Below are 22,186 nucleotides of genomic sequence, written 5' to 3' on the forward strand. Positions count from 1 at the left end.
AGATAGTGTTTATTAAAGTGAATTTATCATTCAAAGGAAGAGGTAGTTTGCAAAATTCCCTTTTTTATCTAGTATTATTTGGGATGAACTAGTTCTAATAGGGTGATATTTCCAAAATGTTCAAACTGATCGTCTCTAAGTACTGAAATATTTTGATGTGAATATTTTGAAGGAATCACTTTCTGAAATATATATTTTTCTGACTTCTGAAATTGACCATGACTTTAATCTTTGTTGCTATCTCAGGGCTACCGTTTAAATACTAATATGCTGGCAGTACACTACAGTGATACCCTTAGGAACTGTTTCATGACGCAGTTTTTTTTTTTTTTTTTTTAACAAAAGTCCTTCACCGATAAAATATTTGAATTAGATTTCTGATTGATTTCTTTTTTCCTGCCTCTTGCTTTGCTAGATAGTGAACCTTATAGCTCTCTACTGCTATCCTCACACCTGCCTTTTGTAATCCCCTTTCAAATTGACATATTGAAATCCTTGTGCAAAGAGAAATAAAACAAAAATGTCTGATGGGATTTCCCTTAAGAGGAAGATATAGGCTCTGGGTGAGTACTTAAAAGGCATTTTTATGAGTTAACTTCAGGGACTTGGTGTTCTCTATTTTGCTGCTCAGAAATTTAATTTTCAAATTCTTTGTTGTACTCCAAATAGTGAAGGTCACAGCTATATCCTATCTGAGTTACATATGATTATATAATGCTATAGCATTGCTTGCATTTATAAATAAAACTTTTGTGAACTACTTCAAACTGGAAACTAATCTTTAAAAAGAAAGCTTATGTCCTTATTATGTCAAAAATCCAATAAAATTTATTAGATCAATAATTTAGAGTTTGGCATTAAGTAGTATCAATTTAAAATTCTAACATGATAAGTGCTATGGATATACTTACTTGCTGAGAAGAAAACAACCTTTACTTATATTATTATGAAACAAGTAGATATGTTGCTAAAATGAAGTTAAAAAAATAAAAAGAAACAACAGCACAGATTCTTTGTGCTTCCTAAGATGCTTTGGCTTAATAAGTTGCTGGGGAAGGGGAATAGTTCAGAAGTTGCAAACACGTACAATTCTAAATCCAATACAACTCTCTATAACTGCACAGCAAAACACCATAGGAAGAAACACTCCAACACTTAGAATATACCTCCATATTCTGTGCAAATGGGTCCTTTGGATCACACAACGTTGAAGATATTCGATGGTTGCCACGGAAACATCGCTGACTTATGTTCTGGGGGACTGGGAATGTCTGCCGAATGATAGTTAGCCTTCCAATTGACCTTCTTACAAGTTCCTGTACATCCATGTCATTTATTTCCTATAAGATAAGAAATGGAAGAATTAGAAATGCTTAATACAGTAACAGCAACACAAAATCTATTAACAAGCTGTTATCTGGAAATGCTGTGTTACTGTAATGCATTTACTTAATGCTTAGCTCTCAGACAAATGAAAACAACATATGTTCATTAAAATGATCAACTCATTTGTATTTGCTCTCTGTGCTTACATTATGTCCATTAATACTTAAATAATTCCAAAGGGAGCAATTGACTTAAATATAGGGTGCCCCTTCAAAAGTGTATACTGTATACACACTTTGAATAATCATAAAGATAGTGTTTATTAAAGTGTATTTCATTTTCAAAAGTGAGCTATAAGCTGTTAAAGTATGTATACATTTTTTAAATGTCTTGTATACTTTATTAGTAGCAAGTTTATAATTTGTTACATTGAATACTATAGAAACATTTGGGTTATCTACACATAAAAAAATCACAAAATAGGTTGCTATTATAATTTATTATTCATTAATGTATTTCAAGGTACTTTGAGGACCTCGGAAGATAGTTACAATGAAAGAGTAACATGTATTGTTCTTAGCAATTAAAAAAAATGGGGCTCTTTAATAAGGCAAGTAGAGTGAGCAATAGGAGATATTATATTTTTAAGGAATTTTTCCAAATTATCCATGTTAACCTGTAGATTTTTTTTTTTTTTGGTTAAAAATAAACAAAGTGCTCACTAAATGTTGAATAAATAAGTTAGTATGTAATTGTGGTATTAACATGCAGATGAAAAACTCTTTTGATTAATACACAGTGAACCAGGGTGAGTGAATGAAGTAGTTCTTATTATCCAAATTAATGTTATTTTGTATATGACTGTTTGCCAAACTGAAAGAAATGTGTTTTATACCTTCCCCTGCCTCCCAACTCCAGATTAAATTTTAGGATCTAACTCAATCATCAATGTAGGAACAATAAAAAATGAAATATTTTTTATAACATACACATGTTCAAGTTGGAATTAGAATAAAAGTAATCAAAATATCGATAAGTTTAGTTTTAAGGTGGTCTTTACTAAAGCAGTTTGTACTTCCTAATATCCACTGGAGCTTCTTAAATCAATGAACCCTTTGCAATGAACTTATTCATTTCAGTAGATTCTAATAACATCAGGAATAAAAGATTTGACATAAACTTTTGAATGCAGTGAGCATTCATCAGTTTCTTCTGCTTTGTAGCATATATTAGCTTATTCGTCCTTTATTTATGATCTTTATGTGACATAGATTTTCTGAAAATAAAATAACACCTGCCATCAGCTGTATTGAGTATAAAGTCCTGGATATTTGGCTGATCACCTTAATGAACTATTTAAAAAATGGTTTTCTTAGTTTAAAATGCCATCTTTTCTCTTTAGTCTGTGCCACCAAAAATCTCTGTCTGGCAAAAAGCAGGTCACTATTTAATTTTCTGCCACCTTCTCCCAAAGAATTATATAGTATCTTTCAACATCATTTCTTGCCTTACCTTAACAAGAAATCTTTTAAAATGAATTAATATTGCTATGCAGTGTCTTCACATTTTTAAAATTAAAATTCCATATTGTGCAGACATTTTTATTTAAAAGGCAGTGAAAAAAAAAGTACCACTTTTTCATAATATTAACTCTATTGTGGTGTGTGTTTTTCTTTAACAATACTAAATGTTATGAACGTTTTATCAGTGTCATCCCTACCTGGCTCTAGCCATGTTGACCTACAAATCAGCACATCAGAATAAAAACTTACACTGATAAGTGCCTACTATGTTGGGCAAAACACTAAGATAATATGTTATCTCGTTTTCTGCTAAAAACAACAAGGATTCAGGTACTGTTAGTCTCACTTTGTAAATAAAGACCTGGAAATATTCCAGTTCTTCTTCCAAAATACTCTGTATTACAGTATCAATATATTGTAATAAAAGCCTAAGAGACCATATGGCAGAATGACCAGAACAACCAGTTGCTATGATGCGCACTGACCACCAGGGGGAAGATGCTGGCGGGAGCCTCTCCCACCTCCAAGGCAGCGCTAAGGAGCAGCAAGCCAGCGGTGTTAAGGAGCGAGGGGTCCCAGACTGCGAGAGGGCACAGGCCAGGATGACAGAAGTCCCCCTCCACAGTGCATGAGTTTCATGCACCAGGCCTCTAGTTAATTTATAAGTATCATGAAATGAGACACTCTACAAGCTGATTAATTAAACAAGAAATTCATATTTCCTTACAAAAATTATTTGGATCAATATTCATGAATGGTGGGATTTAAAACTATGAAGATATATTATTTCAGCATGTAATAGCTTAATGATTCTATAAAGGAATGATAAAGTTACTTCTCATGAATCAAAGTCTTTAAGAAGACTATTGCAAACCCACAGAAAGGGATGACTACCTTTCATAGGTTCCAAAAACTGAAGTTATTACATGTCAGAGCAACTAGAGTATATCTGAGGAAATACCAATTTGAGTATATTTTGCCAATTATTATTGAGAAAGAAAAAAGAAAGTAATTTTCTTGGATGAAAGAATCTGCCATTCTGAATGGAACTAACAGACAGTCTGTCTCAAAAAATTCACTTGCAATTTTAGTTTTGACACATGATTTCAAAAATAGTTTGGCATTGATATAAAACTTGATTAGGCAGCTATTTTATACTTAGAGAACTTCATTTCTGCATCCCAAAAGATACATTTCAGGAATGGTAGCTATATGGACACAGAAAGTCCGGTGAATACTGAACCTATGAAGAGATCCTTTTACATGAAAAAATCCATAAGTAAACTTCTTTATTGAAATATTAAGCTATTATATAACCTATTAGAATTAATATTATTCTAATGCTCTTTTTTAAATTAAACTATTTTGATTTTTCTAAACAGTCATGTGAAGAACTAATTCACCACTCCTTTTCCTAAGCCTCCAGTGACATCAAACATGTCCATGTCTATATTATATACAGACATTTCCCGAGTTTTGAAGCATCTTAAGAAGCTGATTATAAAAATATTTATCTTTAACATATCATTTATATGAATGAGTGTTTATTAAAAATGAATTGATATTATGATAAAAAATTGACAAATATGTTTAGTGCACCTAATTTTTTTTCTACTTTACTTCTCTAGGAGCAAGACAAACAGTGTTTTCCTCCCCCCACTCCCCAAAAAAATAATTTACATGGATATTCAAAATTATTAAGAATCAAATCAAAATACCCCCAATAAAATATTCTTGTTCGCTTTGCTATGATAGTTTAATGTGGGGTGAACCCTGAACTGTGTGAGGGTGAAAGAAGAGGAAAGCTACAATATCTGGTAGGAATAAAACTCCATCCAGAAACAGACACTTTCAAGAACAAGTCTTTTAGGAAAATTGGATTAGTCCTGGATCTTTGTAGGGTATCAGCTTTAGGCTCAAATTAATAGAATTCCAGGGAAGGAAAGACTCAAAATCCAATAGATGGGATGCCAACATATACACACACACAAACACACATACACACACACACATACATACACACACACACACACACACACACACACACACTATTTCAGAGAAGGGATCCCTCCCTCCTTTCTCATGCTTCTACCTTTTTTCATCTAACAAAGTTCCCGGATTGCTCAGAAAAGGTATTAAGAGAATAATGATTGAATAAATCAATGGCAAGTTTTCACCAAACCGTCTTCTAAAGATAGATACCTGAAATTTTAAGTCTAGACACTGGAATGCTTTAATAACATTAACAATTCTGAATAAAGCAGATGTTAATAATGATATTTTCAGTGCACTACTGTGTGGTTATAGTTGGAAAAGATTATGCTTTCTGTTGTTGTTTTTGCTAATATGTTTATATTCTTCATGCTTTAGCAAAGATGATCCTTTGATGCTTCCATAAAATTTAACATTAGTGTGAAATAATTATACCAACATTATGTGGAAGCATGGGATAAAACCAGCTGTGGGCTGTGTACCAGCAGGAAGAGGAACAGAATGGCAACTCTCTGCTTGACAGATTAGTAGTGAGCAGTTCAATTAATCACTAAACTAGAAACATTGAAAAACATCCATTATACATTCAAACTTTTAAAATCTCAACGACTTCTTAACTGAAGAATTCAGCAGTGCTTAACAGAGAATAATGATGTAAACTATTTATTTTTTTAACTTTATTTTTGTTGTTGACACTATCACAGATGTCCTCATTACCCTCCCCCACCCCCCAATCCTTTGCTCTCCTCCATCCAGCTCCCTTCTCCTCCTTCCCTCTGGCCATCACCACACTTGTTGACTGTGACAATGGGTTATGCATATATGTTCTTGGGCTAATTCTTTCACCTTCTTTCATCTAGTCCTCTCACCCTTTCGGATAGCTGTCAGTCTGTTCATTGTATCCATGCCTCTGCTTCTATTTTGTTCATCAGCTTATTTTGTTCATTCCATTCCGTAAGTAAGTGAGTTCATATATTTACCTTTCTCTGACTCTTTATTTCCCTTAGCATAATAAATCTCCAGGTCCATCCATGCTGTCACAAAGATTTCTTTCTTTTTTCATGGACTTAAACTAAGTCCATGGATTTAAATAAGAGGTTGTGGTACCAAAGATCTGGTTCAATATTAGCAGGAATAGAAGGTGCACACAGCATTATGCTTCCTGCAGCTCTAAAATGTGTGTATCTTCCTGTCAGAATTTCTAACTTCTGTAAAATTTAAATAAAATGCTAGGGCATCTGCTTCAGGACCTTGAAGAAATGACAATGCTTATGTGGAAAGGCTGCTCTGAGCTGGATCCACTGATTGTAGGAAGAAGATAAATACCATTATCAACTACTAACACATGATGGATTGCACCATATGAATGAGCACAGCCTCTCATTATTACAGCTCATGTAATGCAAATGAAAAAAATATATTTTGTTTTCAACTTTCTACCTCAATTTGTATCATGATGTACAATGCCAACTTTGATTTATAGTCTCTCTCTAAAAAAGTATTGATGCAATAAGATTATATAAATGTTTGCAACCCATTTTAAAATTAGCAATAAAATAGTAGTTAAACAAACCAAACTAGGCAGATTGGTGTTTTCCATGTTCAATCAAAGTGGGCATTTGCATGTTGTTTATTGCTGACTTTGTTGCTGTTATTTTTAGAGTTTATTTGCTCCCTAAAAATATTTGAGAAATCTATATTTCTTCTTTTGTGGACACTAGGTTAAGTTATGACTCATCCATTATAAATTTGTACACAACAGGCTGTAAGTTAAGTAAAAGTAGTGAGAGTCAAGTTTTCTGAGACATGTTTCAAAGAGAATGAGGTGACAGAATAAAGTCATATGGGAGCAAACTTACTGACTACAAATATACTGATGATGGGGGTGGTGGTGGTAAAAATACAAAAACAATATGCTTAATCTCTAAGTTTTAACCTAAAAGAGCTAAAAAACAATAATCAGTATATCCAGTGTGGGCTGTGAACATCAGGCTTTTCAAAGACTAGGTGGTATTGACCTGTCCAAAAGAAATGACACCTCTACTGAAGGACTAGCAAAGAGGGCTGTGGGAGAGAGAGAGACTAAGAGATTCAATAATAGTAAAGGAATATATCGCTTCTCGGCCTTTTGGCTAAGATCAAGTGTAGTATAAATAATTTCGACAGTAGAAGACACCAGTGTAAAGGAGCAAAATATAATTGATGTATTCTATATTTCTAACATTTATTGAGCTATTTTCTGGTTAGATTGCTTTGTTTGTGTGTTTATTTTCAAAATGATGGCTCAAACTATTAAACTCCCCTTAAAGATAGCATTTGCCCCCCTAGGAATTTAGGTAATAAGATTTAATATCTTCAACAAGATGGGCATAATGTTTATGAGAGATATATAGCAATATCACTGTTATTATTCTTTCCGTGATATTCACCTAAGTAGTAGGGAGATGACCGCTGGTGTTCTGGGGAGCTTTACATGGTTCACACTTTTAAGATTCAGGTGTAATTTCATCAGTTCCATTGGATATGGAAAAATAATTAATTCAAGGGTTACTTCTTTGATCTAATCAAAGAATAAAAGATAATAGTATTTCCATTTAATGATTATAAGTATTAACTAGTTTGATTGATCAGTGTCTATAGGGAAGCAATACATCACTTTTTCTTCCTAGCCAGCTTTATTGACACAAACAAATAAAATGACTCTGATGTGTTTCACATTGAGAAATCTGTGTGATCAATTCCACATCAGAAGGTGGATGTGAGAAAAACAAAACAAAACAATGAATTAGGAGGACTCTCTATTTTAAAAAATAGTAATTTAGGAAATAATTAAATTAAGAAAAAATAATAGACTAAATGGCTTCCATAAGATTAAAGTTAAAGTAGCAGACATTTCAAATATATAATCTGTAAGGAAACTTATTTTTACAAAAAAAAAAAGAAAACAAATCAAAAGCAACTAAAGCTTTAGACTGAAAGATGCTGTTTTAAATCCCATTATTACTACTTAATAGTTGTGTAATATTTGGTGAACTTTACTATGTCTTTGAACTTTGCAGAAAAGTAAAAGTGAAATACCTAATATGAAAAATTATCCTGCAAGTTTGCTAAGCTACCCTTTCTCTTCTCTCTATCTTGATATTTAGTCACTAGAGGCCCAGTGCATGACATTTGTGCACTGGGGACAAGGGGATCCCTCAGCCCGGCCTGTGCTTTCTTGCAGTCCAGGAGCCTTTGGGGGATGTCCAACCTGTCAGTTGGACATTCCGCAAGGAGTCCTTATTATCGCCTTGGAGGTGGGCAAGGCTCCCACCACCACCACTGTGCTCCCAACCATGAGCCCCCTCTTCTGGCTGAAGAGCACTCCCCCTGTGAGAGCACACTGACCACCAGGAGGCAGCTCCTGCATTGAGCATCTGCCCCTGGTGGTCAGTGCACGTCTTAGCTACTGGTCATTCTGCTGTACAGTCAATTTGCATATTAGGATTTTATTATATAGGATTCCAGATGAAAATTAAGAGGCATTAGAAAATTTGAAGATATCAAAACTTAATTGAAAAGCATATCTCACACATACACATTGCCTGTGGAATTTCAGAAAAAAAGGAAACAGATCTTGATTTAAAATTTAAAATGTAAGTCATAACATTTGGCCAACACAAACAGACTTGCAAAATGTTTAGTTTTGTGTGTGTGTGTGTGTGTGTGTGTGTTTTCCACTGAGCTAAAAAGAACTAGTCCATCAATGAAGTCTGGTATTGGAAAAACAATTTGAAACGTTTTTCTACAGAAAAAGAAAAAAAAAAGGCAAATCATTTATTCTCTATGAACCTCATTCCCTCAGTACCTCGTAAAGTAATGTATAAAACTCAATAAAATAATGTGTAAGAATGTGCTCTTTAAACTTAAATGTGCCATGATCATTATTGCAGTACCACTTAATGAGGCACTGTGTTAAGATTACTAGATAAATATCTCACTTAATTTTTATTATGAACTAGAAAAGTAAATGTTATTATAGTTACTGTACAAGTGAAATATTAGAGGAACAGGATGCTTTATAGTATATATATCCAAAATAACAGCTAACCAATTTTAGAGCTAGGATTGATCTGATCTTGCTGACTGCAAAACAGAAGTCTTACCCAAAATGCTAATTTTTTCCTGCAACAAAATTTATTATTCTATAAATCAATATGTAGTATCTAGTGATACACCATGATACATTACTTTTATCCATAAGTAATATAACTTATTAAATGCTAGGTTTTATTGAGGCCGAATCCACATTATATCATTATTTGTCCATAACTCATCTGCTCATTGTCCTTTTCGGAATCTGACAGGCAGGTGCTAATGGAAACATATTTCACAAGGCTTTCATATTGTAATGCATTTTTCATCTTATGTATTAGTGTTACAAAGGTAAGAAAATAAAATAAAAAAATAAAAACTTTACAAGGAATTTGACAAGTTGGTGGATTTTATGTGATATTCGTTTATGAAAAGAAAAAATCTGTTCTTGTTTATTCCTATTAATATGCTAAACTACTTAAGGGGAGTGGATATAAATTATAGAAACAATATTAAAATATAAAAGGAACACAAACACTCCACTGGGAGGGATTCGCTTACAAAGAGGAACTGTACTTTTTGAAAAGATGAACTCCCGAAGCAAGCACTGTGTTCCAGCGGAAAGGGCTAAAAGATACTCAGTGGGGAAGACATTCTCTGTTTATTTTATTCATACAAAGCCCTTCATAATTTTAAAAAAACACTCCTCATCCTATTTTTATTTAACAGAATTCACTCAGTAAGATGAACATTTACTTTGTGTTCAGTTACACTTAGACATTCAAGGCCAGAGGAAATGCTGTGACTATACATATAAAAACAGGACCCAGAGTTGACAATAAGATTTAGTTGGTTTTACCTCATTTATAATGATCCAGTGACAGTCAAAAGCAACCAAATTAGTCTCCACAACCTAGAACAGAAAACAAACCAGCTATCAGTCAGTATTAATCATGGAAAATTAACCAAACCAAATGGATATACTTTGAAAAAAATAAAATAAAAAACAAGTAAATAAATAAACCACATATTAGAAAGGTCATTATTCAACTGATGATGGAAAAGTGTTAGCAAAGAACTTTGGATTCAAACATTGGCGTTTGATGTGTAGAGGCATTATAGACTTGCTAATTAAATTTGAAAATATAGTTCATCAAAAGCCTACACATAGGTTTCAACTAAAAAAATAATATGATACTGTTTAGTGATTTAACTGAGAGTGGAGTTTGAATTGCATTTCCTATTCCAAATAAACATTGATGGCTTTCTATTATCCACCTAAAAAATATCTAAGAAATATCCCTTTACAGTCTGGCTCAACATTCTTATCTTCTAACACTTCCCTGTGTATATGCTTTCTCTTGTCTTGATAAAGTAAACTGATCTATGTTCTGAAAAGCTTTGTGTACGTATTCTAAAGAGATACATTTGCTAAAGTATCTGAATGTAAAAGCTAAAAGCAATAAACATTATATTAGCATTACGTTTTAGGTGGGTAATTTCAGTGGCTTTCAAATTGCTAATTATGTGAATAAAAATGAAACACATGTAAAAGAAAAAGCAAACAATATATAGGTAACAATATTGACTGACTAACTTTGGATAAATCGATTCTAAACAATCCTTGGCTTATGGTAATACAGAAAGGCGTGCGTGTGTGTGTGTGTGTGTGTGTGTGTGTGTGTGTGTGTGTGTGGTAAAGGTAGCTTTTGTATGGGAATTTCCATTCTATCTAATCTTATCTTACACATCTAAGACATGTTATTATGATTTAAATTAAAAGGCATATCCTTCTGAAACCAGTTTGGCTCAGTGGATAGAGCGTCAGCCTGAGAAGTGAAGGGTTCCAGGTTCGATTCCGGTCAAGGGCATGTACATTGGTTGTAGGCACATCCACAGTAGAAGGTATACAGGAGGCAGCTGATTGATGTTTCTCTCTCATCAATGTTTCTTTCTAGCTCTCTATCTCTCCCTTCCTCTCTGTAAAAAGTCAATAATATATATATATATATATATATATATATATATATATATATATATATATATATATTTTTTTTAAAGGCATATCTTATTTAATAAAGTGGGAATATGCTAATTGACCCTCATGCCATCACAAAAGATGGCGATGCCCACAGTTAATAAGGAGGAGGTATGCTAATTGCTCACCCTCAAAGATTGCAGCACCCACAGCCAATAAGGAGAGAATATGCTCATTGATTGCCTCACCCTCAAGATGGTGGTGCCCAGTCCCTTCAGCCCCCCAGCTGCCCATGGCCTGCCCAAGGTGCAGGCTAGCCTGGGATGTCAACTACCCAGCCACTCAGGGCCGGCCCAAGGGAAACCAAATGACTGAACAAGCAGCTCTTTGTGGGCAACCAGGCCTGCAGGAGGGTTAGTAAGAGATGACCAAATGACTGACCAGAAGGCTGAGTGGGACAAAAGGTTGGCAGGGGGGTTAGTGAAGGATGAACAAATGACTGAGCAGCGGGCTGTGTGGGGTGACCAGACCAGTGGTATGCCATGAGGGGCAACCATGCCAGCAAGGGGGCCTGTTAGAAGTGACCAGGTCAGCAGGGGAGGGCTGTTGGGGGGTGACCAGACCAGCGTGGGGGCAGTTAGGAGTGACCAGGCTGGCGCAGGGGGCAGTGAGGGTGACAAGGTTGGCGGGGGGGGGGCAGTTAGGGGCGACTAGGTTGGCAGGCAGGTGAGCAATTAAGAGCCAGCAGTCCAGGATTGTGATAGGGAGCCTGAATTGGAGAAGATGCCCGCTGGGCTGAGAGGGAACCCCACCCACCCCCTGTGCACAAATTTTGTGCACCGGACCTCTAATAAGTATATAATGGGTAAGTGTATTTTTATGAGATTATTCCATTATTTTCAGCAATAATACCAAAAGATTGGGTTTTAAATAAAGATGCTTTCTAATAAATAGCAAGGAAATGCTAGAAAGTACAAATTGCATTTTGGTGGTCAGTCTTTGACCTACTGAGATTTGGAAAGATGTGTTCAAGCACAAGAAATGCAATTGCAAATACAGTTCTTATGAGATGCAATGTTTTTTCAAAGTACATAATTATTTGCAGAATGTTTTTTATTTGGTATAAATTTTATACCAAAATACAGCATATTGGCCCATATAATATTACTGATACATAAAGGTAATATATTATCATAGAAGTTAGGATATGTTATCTATTTGAGTTATATCATTACTATCATTTTTAAAAAATATATGTATGTTCCACTTATATGTGATAGTTAATATAGAAAGTATGATCCAGGAAAGTTTTTAATTTTAACTAAAAAACATAAAATCACTTCACTCCAGTAATTGCAACCTTAATTCCTAATTTTATGATTATTTTTCTTACACTGTGTCGGTGTCAAATAAATCATCAGTAATTTACTAACAATAAATAGTATTGGAAAATTAGCAGGAATTCCATAAAACACTTAGTAAAGGCATACAAACCAAAGACTCAAATATAAGAAAAACGGTTCTCTGCAAGAAATGAAATCAGGTATAGATAAGAGAAAATGACTAAAACATGAAGATAGGGAAAATTCAGAGAGAAGAGTAATGAAAGCCAATATATAGACTGAATGTATTTTTGAAGCCATATTAATAGTAGAGTGAAGAGATAACTCAATTTAAATTGTTTCCAATTAGGTAATCTGTACCAGGTAGCCAGATTAAGCAAAATTCAGGCTACAGGAGCTTTCCATTAACCTGTGAAACTTAGTAAGTAAAAAGCTGTTTTATATCCAATAGAACTTATGAAATAAGTAGAAGGTAAAGAGTTACAATGGGAACTTATTGGCAATTTGTCTAGTCCATAAAACTCACTCATCTTTCTCCCTCTCTTGTTGGAAATAAACTTTCAGGCAAGAGCATGAAAAAGTATAATGTCACAGGTTCAATCTTGTGTTTCAGTATTTAATCCCAGATTCCACTCTCTGGACCTCTCCCACTTGCTTATTGTGAGCAGTGAAGTCATCTTCTCTCACTTCTGTCTTTGGTTTTACTCATGAGTACTAACATATGAGACATTTGGCAGTATAAATTTTAAACAAGGAAAATTATTAGCAAATTACTGCATTAAAAATAAAACATTTATCACAACAGTGTTAATTCATGGAGCAGAGAACAATCCCCATTCCCTGATGTGGTATGGCACTAACCCTGAAATAAACCTCAGTTCTGTGGAGACATTATCACCTTCTGGGCCTACCTGTTGGAATAATTTAGCATATCTTATATAATGCAGTTCTTTTTTTTTTTTTATTAATCTCAGCTATGCAATTTTTCTAGCCCTAACAAATTTTAATAAACAAACTCATTAGAGTAATTTTAAAGTATGTGATTTTATAAAGGCATGATTGCAAAGCCATGCAATAGTTGTTGGCTTTTTCATACATAGTGAATATGCAGAACTTGTTTTTGCAAGTCCACTTTTCTTTGGGGGAAGGAAAACAAATTATAGAGAAAAGATATAAAAGAATGAGTAGTTGAATCCTCATCCCTTTAATTATATATCCAAAATATACAGGTTTACAAAACTAAAATCCATGTGTTAGCATGACACCATGTTTTAAAGAATCTTTGAAAATTGTATTGCTATGTTGTACATAGACAGTTAAGGCTTTCATTCATTATCTCAGGAACTGTCCACTAAAAGAGGAATATAACTTCCTTGGGTCTGGGTTAACATCTTCACACATAACCAACGAGCTGGCATGAGTTCTCTGATTTTTTATAATTGAATGTTTCTAAAAGTGAGCAATGTGAGACAGGTACTAATATAAAAGTAACTGATATATGTTACAAAAGGAGCATTTAGTAAGGGTCATTAAGAAATGATGGGAAGTTCAACAGCCTACACCTTGAAAACCCAGGTTTTGAGTCCCTTCACTTAAATGACTAATATAGATATAGGAGTAGGTATACTCCTATACATATATGCCTTGTCTGTATTAGATATATATTGTACAACTGGTTATATTACATAAAATGTACTATTGGGTATATATATATAAATAAATATATATGTTAGATGCCAGATGCATGAAGATTTGTGCACGGATGGGCCTTCCTTCCCCAGGCTGCCTGAACTGCCTTCGCTCTGGTGGGAGCTGCCTTTCCGCTCTAGCCCGGAGCTGCCCAGAGACCAGGAGCAGTTGGGGTGATACGGAATGCCTGCATCGAGGTGACAACGAAAGCATCCTGCCCTGTCCCCAGCCACTCAGCACCTGTGTATGCAAATTAACTCACCATCTTTGTTGGGTTAATTCGTATACTCACTCCTGATTGGCTAGTGTGCATTATGGTCAATTAGCATGTTACTCTTTTATTAGGTAGATGATGTAAAATTATAGTGGAGTTAAAAGATACAAAAGAGTAGTAATGTTTATTATTTTCACATATTAGCAAAGTGAGCTATTATAGTGAGCTTTCTTAGGAGAGACTTATTTACATAAAATAGAAATTCTTTTAAAAAAAAACATATTTTATTGATTTTTTTACAGAGAGGAAGGGAGAGAGATAGAAACATCGATGAGAAACATTGATCACTTGCCTCTTGCACCCTCCCACCCCACTGGGGATGTGCCCACAACCAAGGTACATGCCTTGATCAGAATAGAACCTAGGACCTTTCAGTCCACAGGCTGATGCTCCATCCCATTGAGCCAAACTGGTAGCCAGTTTTGGCTCAGTGGAGAGAGCATTGGCCTGCAGACCAAAGGGTGGCAGGTTTGAGTTTGGTCAAAGGCAAGTACCTTGGTTGCAGGCTCCTGCCCAGCCTGGGGCCTGGTTAGGAAGTGTAAAGGAGGCAACTAATTGATGTGTTTCTCTCACATCAATATTTCTCTCTGCCTTTCCCTCTCTCTTTCCCTCTCTCTAAAAAAAATTTAAAAAAATAAAAAAATAGAAAAATATCCTCCAGTGAGAATTCAAAAAGAAAAAAGGAAAAGAAAGAAATTCTCAGCTACTTGTGCAGATAACAAAGACCAACTATGTAAATTACAAATGAATGTATCCGATAATATTTAAAATTTTTAGTAATATTAACCTCTTTCCAGTTGGTGCACTTCAACCTAGGTAATGCTATATAGAACTAGTGGTATTACTAGCTTTAATAATCAAATTAGTCTTGCATAAAGGATTAAGAAGCAATTATAAGACATCTTAGAATTTTTGAAACCATGTATTTACCTCCACAGTTACATTAGAATTCAAACAGGGAAAACTGTTTCCTTTCCCCACCCTCCTCACCTAAGTAGCACATCTTTTAGTGAATCAGTAAACACATTTGAAACCCATGAAAGAGATTAAATAACTTGAAATTTTCCATTTTGTCATTGGGAACCTATTTGATATCTAAGCACATCACTATTATAGTTGTTTCAATCTGTGGATTAATATAAAGGTTTAGTAAGTTAGTAAGCAGTAATTGTACATTTAAGCCACATTAAAAAAATAGTTTGCTGCCGAGACCAGTTTGGCTCAATGGATAGAGCATCGGCTTGGAGATTGAAAGGTCCCGGGTTCGATTCCGGTCAAGGGTATGTACCTTGGTTGCAGGCATATCCCCAGTGGGGGGTGTGCAAGAGGCAACTGATCGATGACTCTCTCTCATCGATGTTTCTAACTCTCTATCTCTCACCCTTCCTCTCTGTACAAAATCAATAAAATATATTTAAAAAAATAGTTTGCTAAGAAATATTGAAGGTCCCAAAAACAATATATATTATATAATATATATGATTAAAAAAAAACAGTGCTCAAAAAGTTCACATTATGCTTGGACTACTAAAAGACAGTAACAAGAAAAAAAATAAAAGAATTCAAAGGGGATTCTAGTTTGTTTGGTTATCAAAATAGCAGGAAGAGAGGAAGTATGGATTTTCCTTGGTAATTTGTTTCTCTTTCCCTCTCATACCATGCTTCTTTCTTACTATATGTGTGCATGTTAATAACTAGCAGTTAGTAACCAAGCATAGTGCATATTCAGGTAGAGTTGCTGCCACACTGGTAAATATTATAGTAATGCAGTTATAACAAATGAGATTATCAACTTCTCAAGAATCGGAGCTTCCTTTAGGACTGTGAGCAAAATGAGAGGCTGGAAGGGAATCAAGTCTTGTCAGGAAGACAAGCCCTGAGTAAGGACAGACCATCTGTTGCTAGCAGGTACTCTAGAACTTCTGAATCTTTAGAAAAGCCCAGCAAGTGAGCACCATGTTTTCTGTCATTTGTTCTCAAATCTTTAGATGTGCTAAATAAGATATTCTGAAGCAAAGAAACTGCCAGAGCATGTACCTCACTGGTAATAAATGTGGAACATTTCCTACGGGCACAGAGGACAATTTAATTGACTAAACAACAAAGAGCAACATGCTGTTTTTCACTCAACCTTGTGGCTTAACTAAATTAAGCTTGCTCCCTTTGTAGGAAGGACTAAAATAAATATCACACACTTATACAAAGGGTTCCAGTGCTCTGTGCACCGGCAGCAGCAATGATTTCAGAGGTTTGCTTCCTTCCCCTGCCCAGTCCCCATCGCCAGGTGGGATATCTGAATGGCATGCCTGGGGAAGGACACCGTGGTTATTCTGAATCAAGCAGCCAGAGAAATAGTAAAGGCTATTTACTATTCACCTGCAGTAATACTATAGCTTACATCATCAGCCTTTCTAGAACCATATTCTTTGGGGAACTACTGCGACTAAAATTCATTAGCATCCTATAGCCAAATAGATTCAGAGATGCCAGAATAAATAGATGTAATTGCTGCATTACTCTTCAATATTTTAACAGGTTCATGTTAATCTTATGTAATAAAAGGTTAATATGCAAACTGTTCCCTTGGGAGTTTGACTGGGAGTTCAACCACTTGCTATGACATGCACTGACCACCAGGGGACAGCACAGAATGAAGGAAGGCCCCATCCAGCAGCTGGCAGCTGAGGAAAGGAAGGCCTCAGCTGGCAGCCAAAAGGTCCCAATCACCCTGATCACCAGCCAGAGCTAGGAACTCTACCCATGCACAAATTTCGTGTGCTGGGCCTCTAGTATCAAAAAGTAATATAAATGTGAATTATAATTTCATGTATTATTTTGGGACATATTTTAAGACTTATGAGCTTGAGCTCTAAAGTGAAACAGCCAATACATCTATTTTCTTAGTTTTATCATTTGTCACTAGGATTACTGAAAGTGTCCACATAATAGAATCATAACAAAGATTAAATGCAATAATGACACTGCAAATTATCAATAAATATCAACTCCTTATATTAACTATTATGCTTTACAGAACTCCAAGAGAACATTCTTGGAATGTAGCATATTCCAAATGAATTTAACCATGAAAACCAGTTTCCCCCCATTACAAATCTTATGCAATTAGTACTTTTTAAGAAATGTAAACTGGAATCGATGCTAATTTAGTCACACATTTCTAAAAGTCCTAAAATTTTATTAAAGATCTGTGAGGAATTTTGTCATTTTAAACTCACGCTATTACAGTAACCCTACAGAGTGCAATTTTCTGCAAAACAAAAACAAATGTTGAATTACCATATTTTATGCAAGTGCATATGTAATAGTTCTGACCAAACAGTGATACAGATTCTTTCTTCTTAATCTTTTTCCTTTCTAATAAAACATAGCAAGTCAAAATTAAACAAAACTACTGCACTCTTCTCCAATAAAGTATAGAAAGATAATATATCATGAATAAAGCTTATAATGCATAGATTTTTAGCTAAGGACTCCTGGATTTACAGTAAAAATTCTACATGCAGTTGTCTGAGTGTCATATATGGCTAACTGTACTATGACAAAGTTTTATTCTTAAAAAAAAAAAAGCAAATGCAACAAACTATTACACATCTCAAAAATAGAGTGACAATAAAACATTTCAGACTTCTTAAGGTATAGGTATATATATATATATATATATATATATATATATATATATATATATATATATATATATATATCTTCAGAGACCAAATGGTGGAACGACCAAAACAACTGGTTGACCAGTCACTATGACACACACTGACCACTAAAGGGCAGATGATTAATGTAGGAGCTGCCCCCTGGTGGTCAGTGCAATCCTATAGTGCCACTTAGCTGACCTGGGTGAGTGGTCCTTCCACAGTGGGCCTATCCCCGCAGGCCATGCCCCTCACCAGTGCCCCCCACCAGTGCAGGAATCCATGTACCTGGCCTCTAGTAGTAAAGATAATGTGAGCAGGGATTAATTTCCATTGATTGCATTTTTATTGTTTTTGTTAGCTTGTTTTGTTTTCATTTTGTTATTGTTGTTGTTTTGATTTTTCCCCTCTCATTAGAACTGAGAAGCCATACTATGAGGAGAGGCAGTTTTATTTGTGTACATTCCATTTTAAAATCTCAACTATATCCAGCAGATGGCATCAGTAATCCCTCGTGTTGATATTGGACAGCCTGGAGATATTCTGAAACCACTGACTGTTTTTGCATTTCCCCTTAAGCTCAGCATGGATCCCCAACTCTCTTCTGTCCTTATCCAAGCAGCCACTATCTGCCATCTCACTCTGCGCTTTTTGCTTTAGAATCTCTGCTCTATTCTACCAGCTGGAAGACCACAAAACAGTTTCATCCAAATCCTCTTGCCATTACTGCCAAAGTTATTTCACAAATGGATATGTTAGAATTATTGTTACTGTTGAGCAGTTGAGTCTTCCCACATCCCCTGGGAGATGGAAGTATGCCACCTCTGAGAACTGGCCAACAATATGCAACCTGCTGTGCTTCTTAATGTGGAAAGATGGGTGCTAATGCAGGAAAATAGAGATTATGGGTTCATCATGTGGCATAGACCCACCTTCCCGTATCCTACATTATTGAACAGAGACTGAATGTTGATTAAAAGTGAATTTGGGATTTTTAAAAATTTTAGCCTCATGAGGATTTAATAAAACTTTGACAATTATTTTTGGTGCATTGGTTCACTCTGCTACTGTTTTAATTCTTTGTGAGTCTCTGCTTGCATTGGGGTTCTTTGAGATGTCTGCTGTAGTGATTAAAACTATCAGGACAAGCAGTATTTGTTGAAGGACCACTATCCCCTGCCTTGCCTGTTTTACCATATTTTCATGCTAACTTGTTACACAACAGGGTATTATATTAAGATATTTATTTTATTTATTTTTTAACAACTAAATAACCCTGTGAAGAGTAGATCAATTCTAGAGAACAACAGACAAACATATGAATATGAGTTCTTACTTGGAGTTTGATCAGTGCTTAAAGTCATGATTTGGGGGCACACTGATACTTGGTTGCTAGGATTCATGAAATAAGGCTTTCTCTCTATCTTGAAGCAAATAAAGGGGGAAAGCCTCTGTTACAGTGAAGTCTACTGATCATATCAAATTGCAACAGATAGGCCCTTCACAACTGTGAACTTTCATGCCTTCACTTTGTTCCTTTTGATGTCTTCTCTGTCGTCTCTCCTTGGAAAAGTACTTCTCAAAATTCAAATACTGAAGCAAATGTCAAATTTCCCCCAACCTTTAACCTCTGGCAGTGTTGTCCTAACACTTATGCTCATCTAACACACTGCAGAAACCTTTATTCCATCCTTAATTAAACTGTGTGTAGTTATGTAACCGACTGTGAAGGCTATGCTGTGTCTTCTACCCTCCTTAATTTCTCTGCTACAGCTGGACTGGCTTTCTTTCTGGTCCAGTTCCATCCTTTGCTCTTGCTTTGTCTTCTTGCACCTGGGCATTCACAAAGCCCCTTCCTTCACTTCATTTCCCATAGTTCTCTGCATAAATGTCACTCTATTATCACCCATCCTAGCTCCCCAAGCACTTATCCATCTGAGAAAAACACACACACACACACACACATTCACACTCACACACAGTTATTTACTGTTTCCTTTGTGCCTTTGGATATAAGCTTCACAGAAGAATTACATTTTTAATCACTAATCTGTTCCCTTCAAATAATCAGTGACATATTGTAGGGTTTCAGTAAAATTTGTTGCCAGACACAGGCAGATTTTCACTAGATGTTTGTTTGTAGAAAAAAAGATAACTATATAGCCCAAATGGATGTTAGTACATCTGTGTATGTCCTACTTCACCTAAGACTAAATCATTTGATAAACTTGTATTGGAAAAACATCATTAGATCAAATTTAATTACAAAAAATTAAATAACTGGAAAATGACTGAATTGCATTTTCTCAAATGAGGAGATTTTGCTTATTTATGTGGTAATAAAATATAGACATAATATATTCAAGATCTCTAAAGTCAAATACCTCAGAATTTAGAGGCTATTTGATATTAGAGAAAGAATGTAAAATTTGAATAATGGGGCTTAGGTTCAAATGCCAGATCTCCTATTTACAGTCAGATATGTCGCTTATCTTGAATCTCAGTTCCCTGATGATCTGAATAATGCTTTTTTCACTGGTGTACAGTGAGAATTAAATGGATGGATATAGCTAAAGCAACTTTAACATTATAAGTGTTCAAAAATGTTGATTGCTTTTCTCTGTTAACCCTCTTTTACTTCTTTACTGTTTGCTGCAATATTTTTCACAGTACTCATAAATGACTATGAACACATTTCTTCAATTCTGTAAATGTTATTGAATGCTATTTATAATACATCAATCATATTTAATAAAGAGGAAATATGCTAATTGACCCTTATGCCATTGCAAAGATGGTGGTGCTCACAGCCAATAAGGAGGGAATATCCTAATTGATTGCCACACCCTCAAAGATAGCGGTGCACATAGCCACAAATGGTGGTGCCCAGTCCCTTCAGCACCCACCCACTGAGGACTGGCCTGAGGCACAGGCAAGCCGTGGATGGTGGCTGCCCAGGGAAAGCCTGAGGTACACACAAGCCTCAGATGATGGCTGCCTATCTGTCCAAGGCTGCCCAAGACTCAGGTAACCAGGGCTGGCCAAGGCTTATGCTGCCAGCAGTAGTAGCAGCAGAGATGTGATGGGGGCATTGCCTTCCCATGATCACTGGGTCGCCTCCCACCCCTGAGGGCTCCTGGACTGTGAGAGGAGGCAAGCCCGGCTGAGGGATGCCCCCCTCCAGTGAATGAATTTTCATGCACTGGGCCTCTAGTAATATAATAAAAGCTAATATGTTATTGAGTGCTTACTATGTGAAAGACACTAAGTGCATATGTACATAATCTATATCTAATCTATATCTATATATCTGTATCTATCTACATACATCTATATATAACTTATTTATTGCTCACAATAGCCTTATAATGAGAGAACTACATTATGTCTACCTTATATGTAAATAAACTAACCTAAATCATAAAGCCCAGGGTTGAAAACAGAATTAATAACTAGGAAATATCCATCTTATATAACATTCTTATAGCCCCCTTTCTCTGCATTTCATAAATTATTGAGCTTTCTTCAAAATTAAAATAATTAGTTCAACTAAATACTATAGAACATTGTGCAGTATATGATAAAATTTTATGTATTTGAACTCTATTATGTAACTTGTGTCAATTATATACCTTTGAGAGAGAGAAAGAGAATGAATCTTCAAGAATCTGAGAAGTACAGATGATTTCACCGACCATTAATCTCCATGACCATTTATCTTAAAGGGATGTAAGAAAATTGCCTTTCTTTTATAGTGAGTCTTAGTTCTCACAGTGTACACCTTTCAGAATGGGAGCAACTTGGTATGCCATTAGATAGATAGATAGATAGATAGATAGATAGATAGATAGATAGATAGATATGCTTAACCAGAGAAACAGTTATCTGTTGCTGCTCTCTCATGCAAACCAAACTTGATTGTCACTATAGGAGGAAGGGCCAAAAATGTCTAGCAAAGAAAATGGACAATGAGTCTAAGGTATTTAGCAATAAGACAATTAGCATTAGTTTCTGCAATTAGCTAATCAACTTACTGGTGTTATTTGTGTAACTTGGCTGTATTCTGGATTATCAATAGCTCATCATGGTGAAGCCACTATAATGACTGATTAATATTCATTAAAGACACTCCTAGTTTAATATTTCTGTTATCCCTGGGCTTTTCCAATATTTTATGAGTACTCTGCTTTCCTAGAATATCAATATTAGTATAAGATGCTGATAATCCTAGAATCAAAATACTTTATGGGGGAAGACAAGTATTCAAAGGTCTGGTTAATTCTGAGAAATAAAAATCCCAAAGAAAAAGAAATAAATGTAAAATG

The 22,186-nt window shown here is 35.2% G+C and overlaps 1 protein-coding gene and 1 pseudogene across 1 annotated transcript in view; one reads left to right on the forward strand and one right to left on the reverse strand.

Annotated features, from left to right (window-relative positions):
* Positions 1 to 22,186, reverse strand: part of GRID2 (glutamate ionotropic receptor delta type subunit 2) — a 1,260,684-nt gene that overhangs the window by 510,105 nt on the left and 728,393 nt on the right. Inside the window, exons 5-6 of the mRNA XM_036411398.2 lie at positions 9,775 to 9,828; positions 1,167 to 1,340 (exon numbers count right to left, since the gene is read on the reverse strand). Of these exons, the coding sequence (XP_036267291.1) occupies positions 1,167 to 1,340; positions 9,775 to 9,828 (228 nt within the window). The remainder of the gene's footprint in view (positions 1 to 1,166; positions 1,341 to 9,774; positions 9,829 to 22,186) is intronic.
* LOC118709703 lies at positions 6,954 to 7,082 on the forward strand (annotated as a pseudogene).

This window comes from Pipistrellus kuhlii, unplaced genomic scaffold, assembly GCF_014108245.1.
Source record: "Pipistrellus kuhlii isolate mPipKuh1 unplaced genomic scaffold, mPipKuh1.p scaffold_m20_p_1, whole genome shotgun sequence".
NCBI classification, from domain to species: domain Eukaryota; kingdom Metazoa; phylum Chordata; class Mammalia; order Chiroptera; family Vespertilionidae; genus Pipistrellus; species Pipistrellus kuhlii.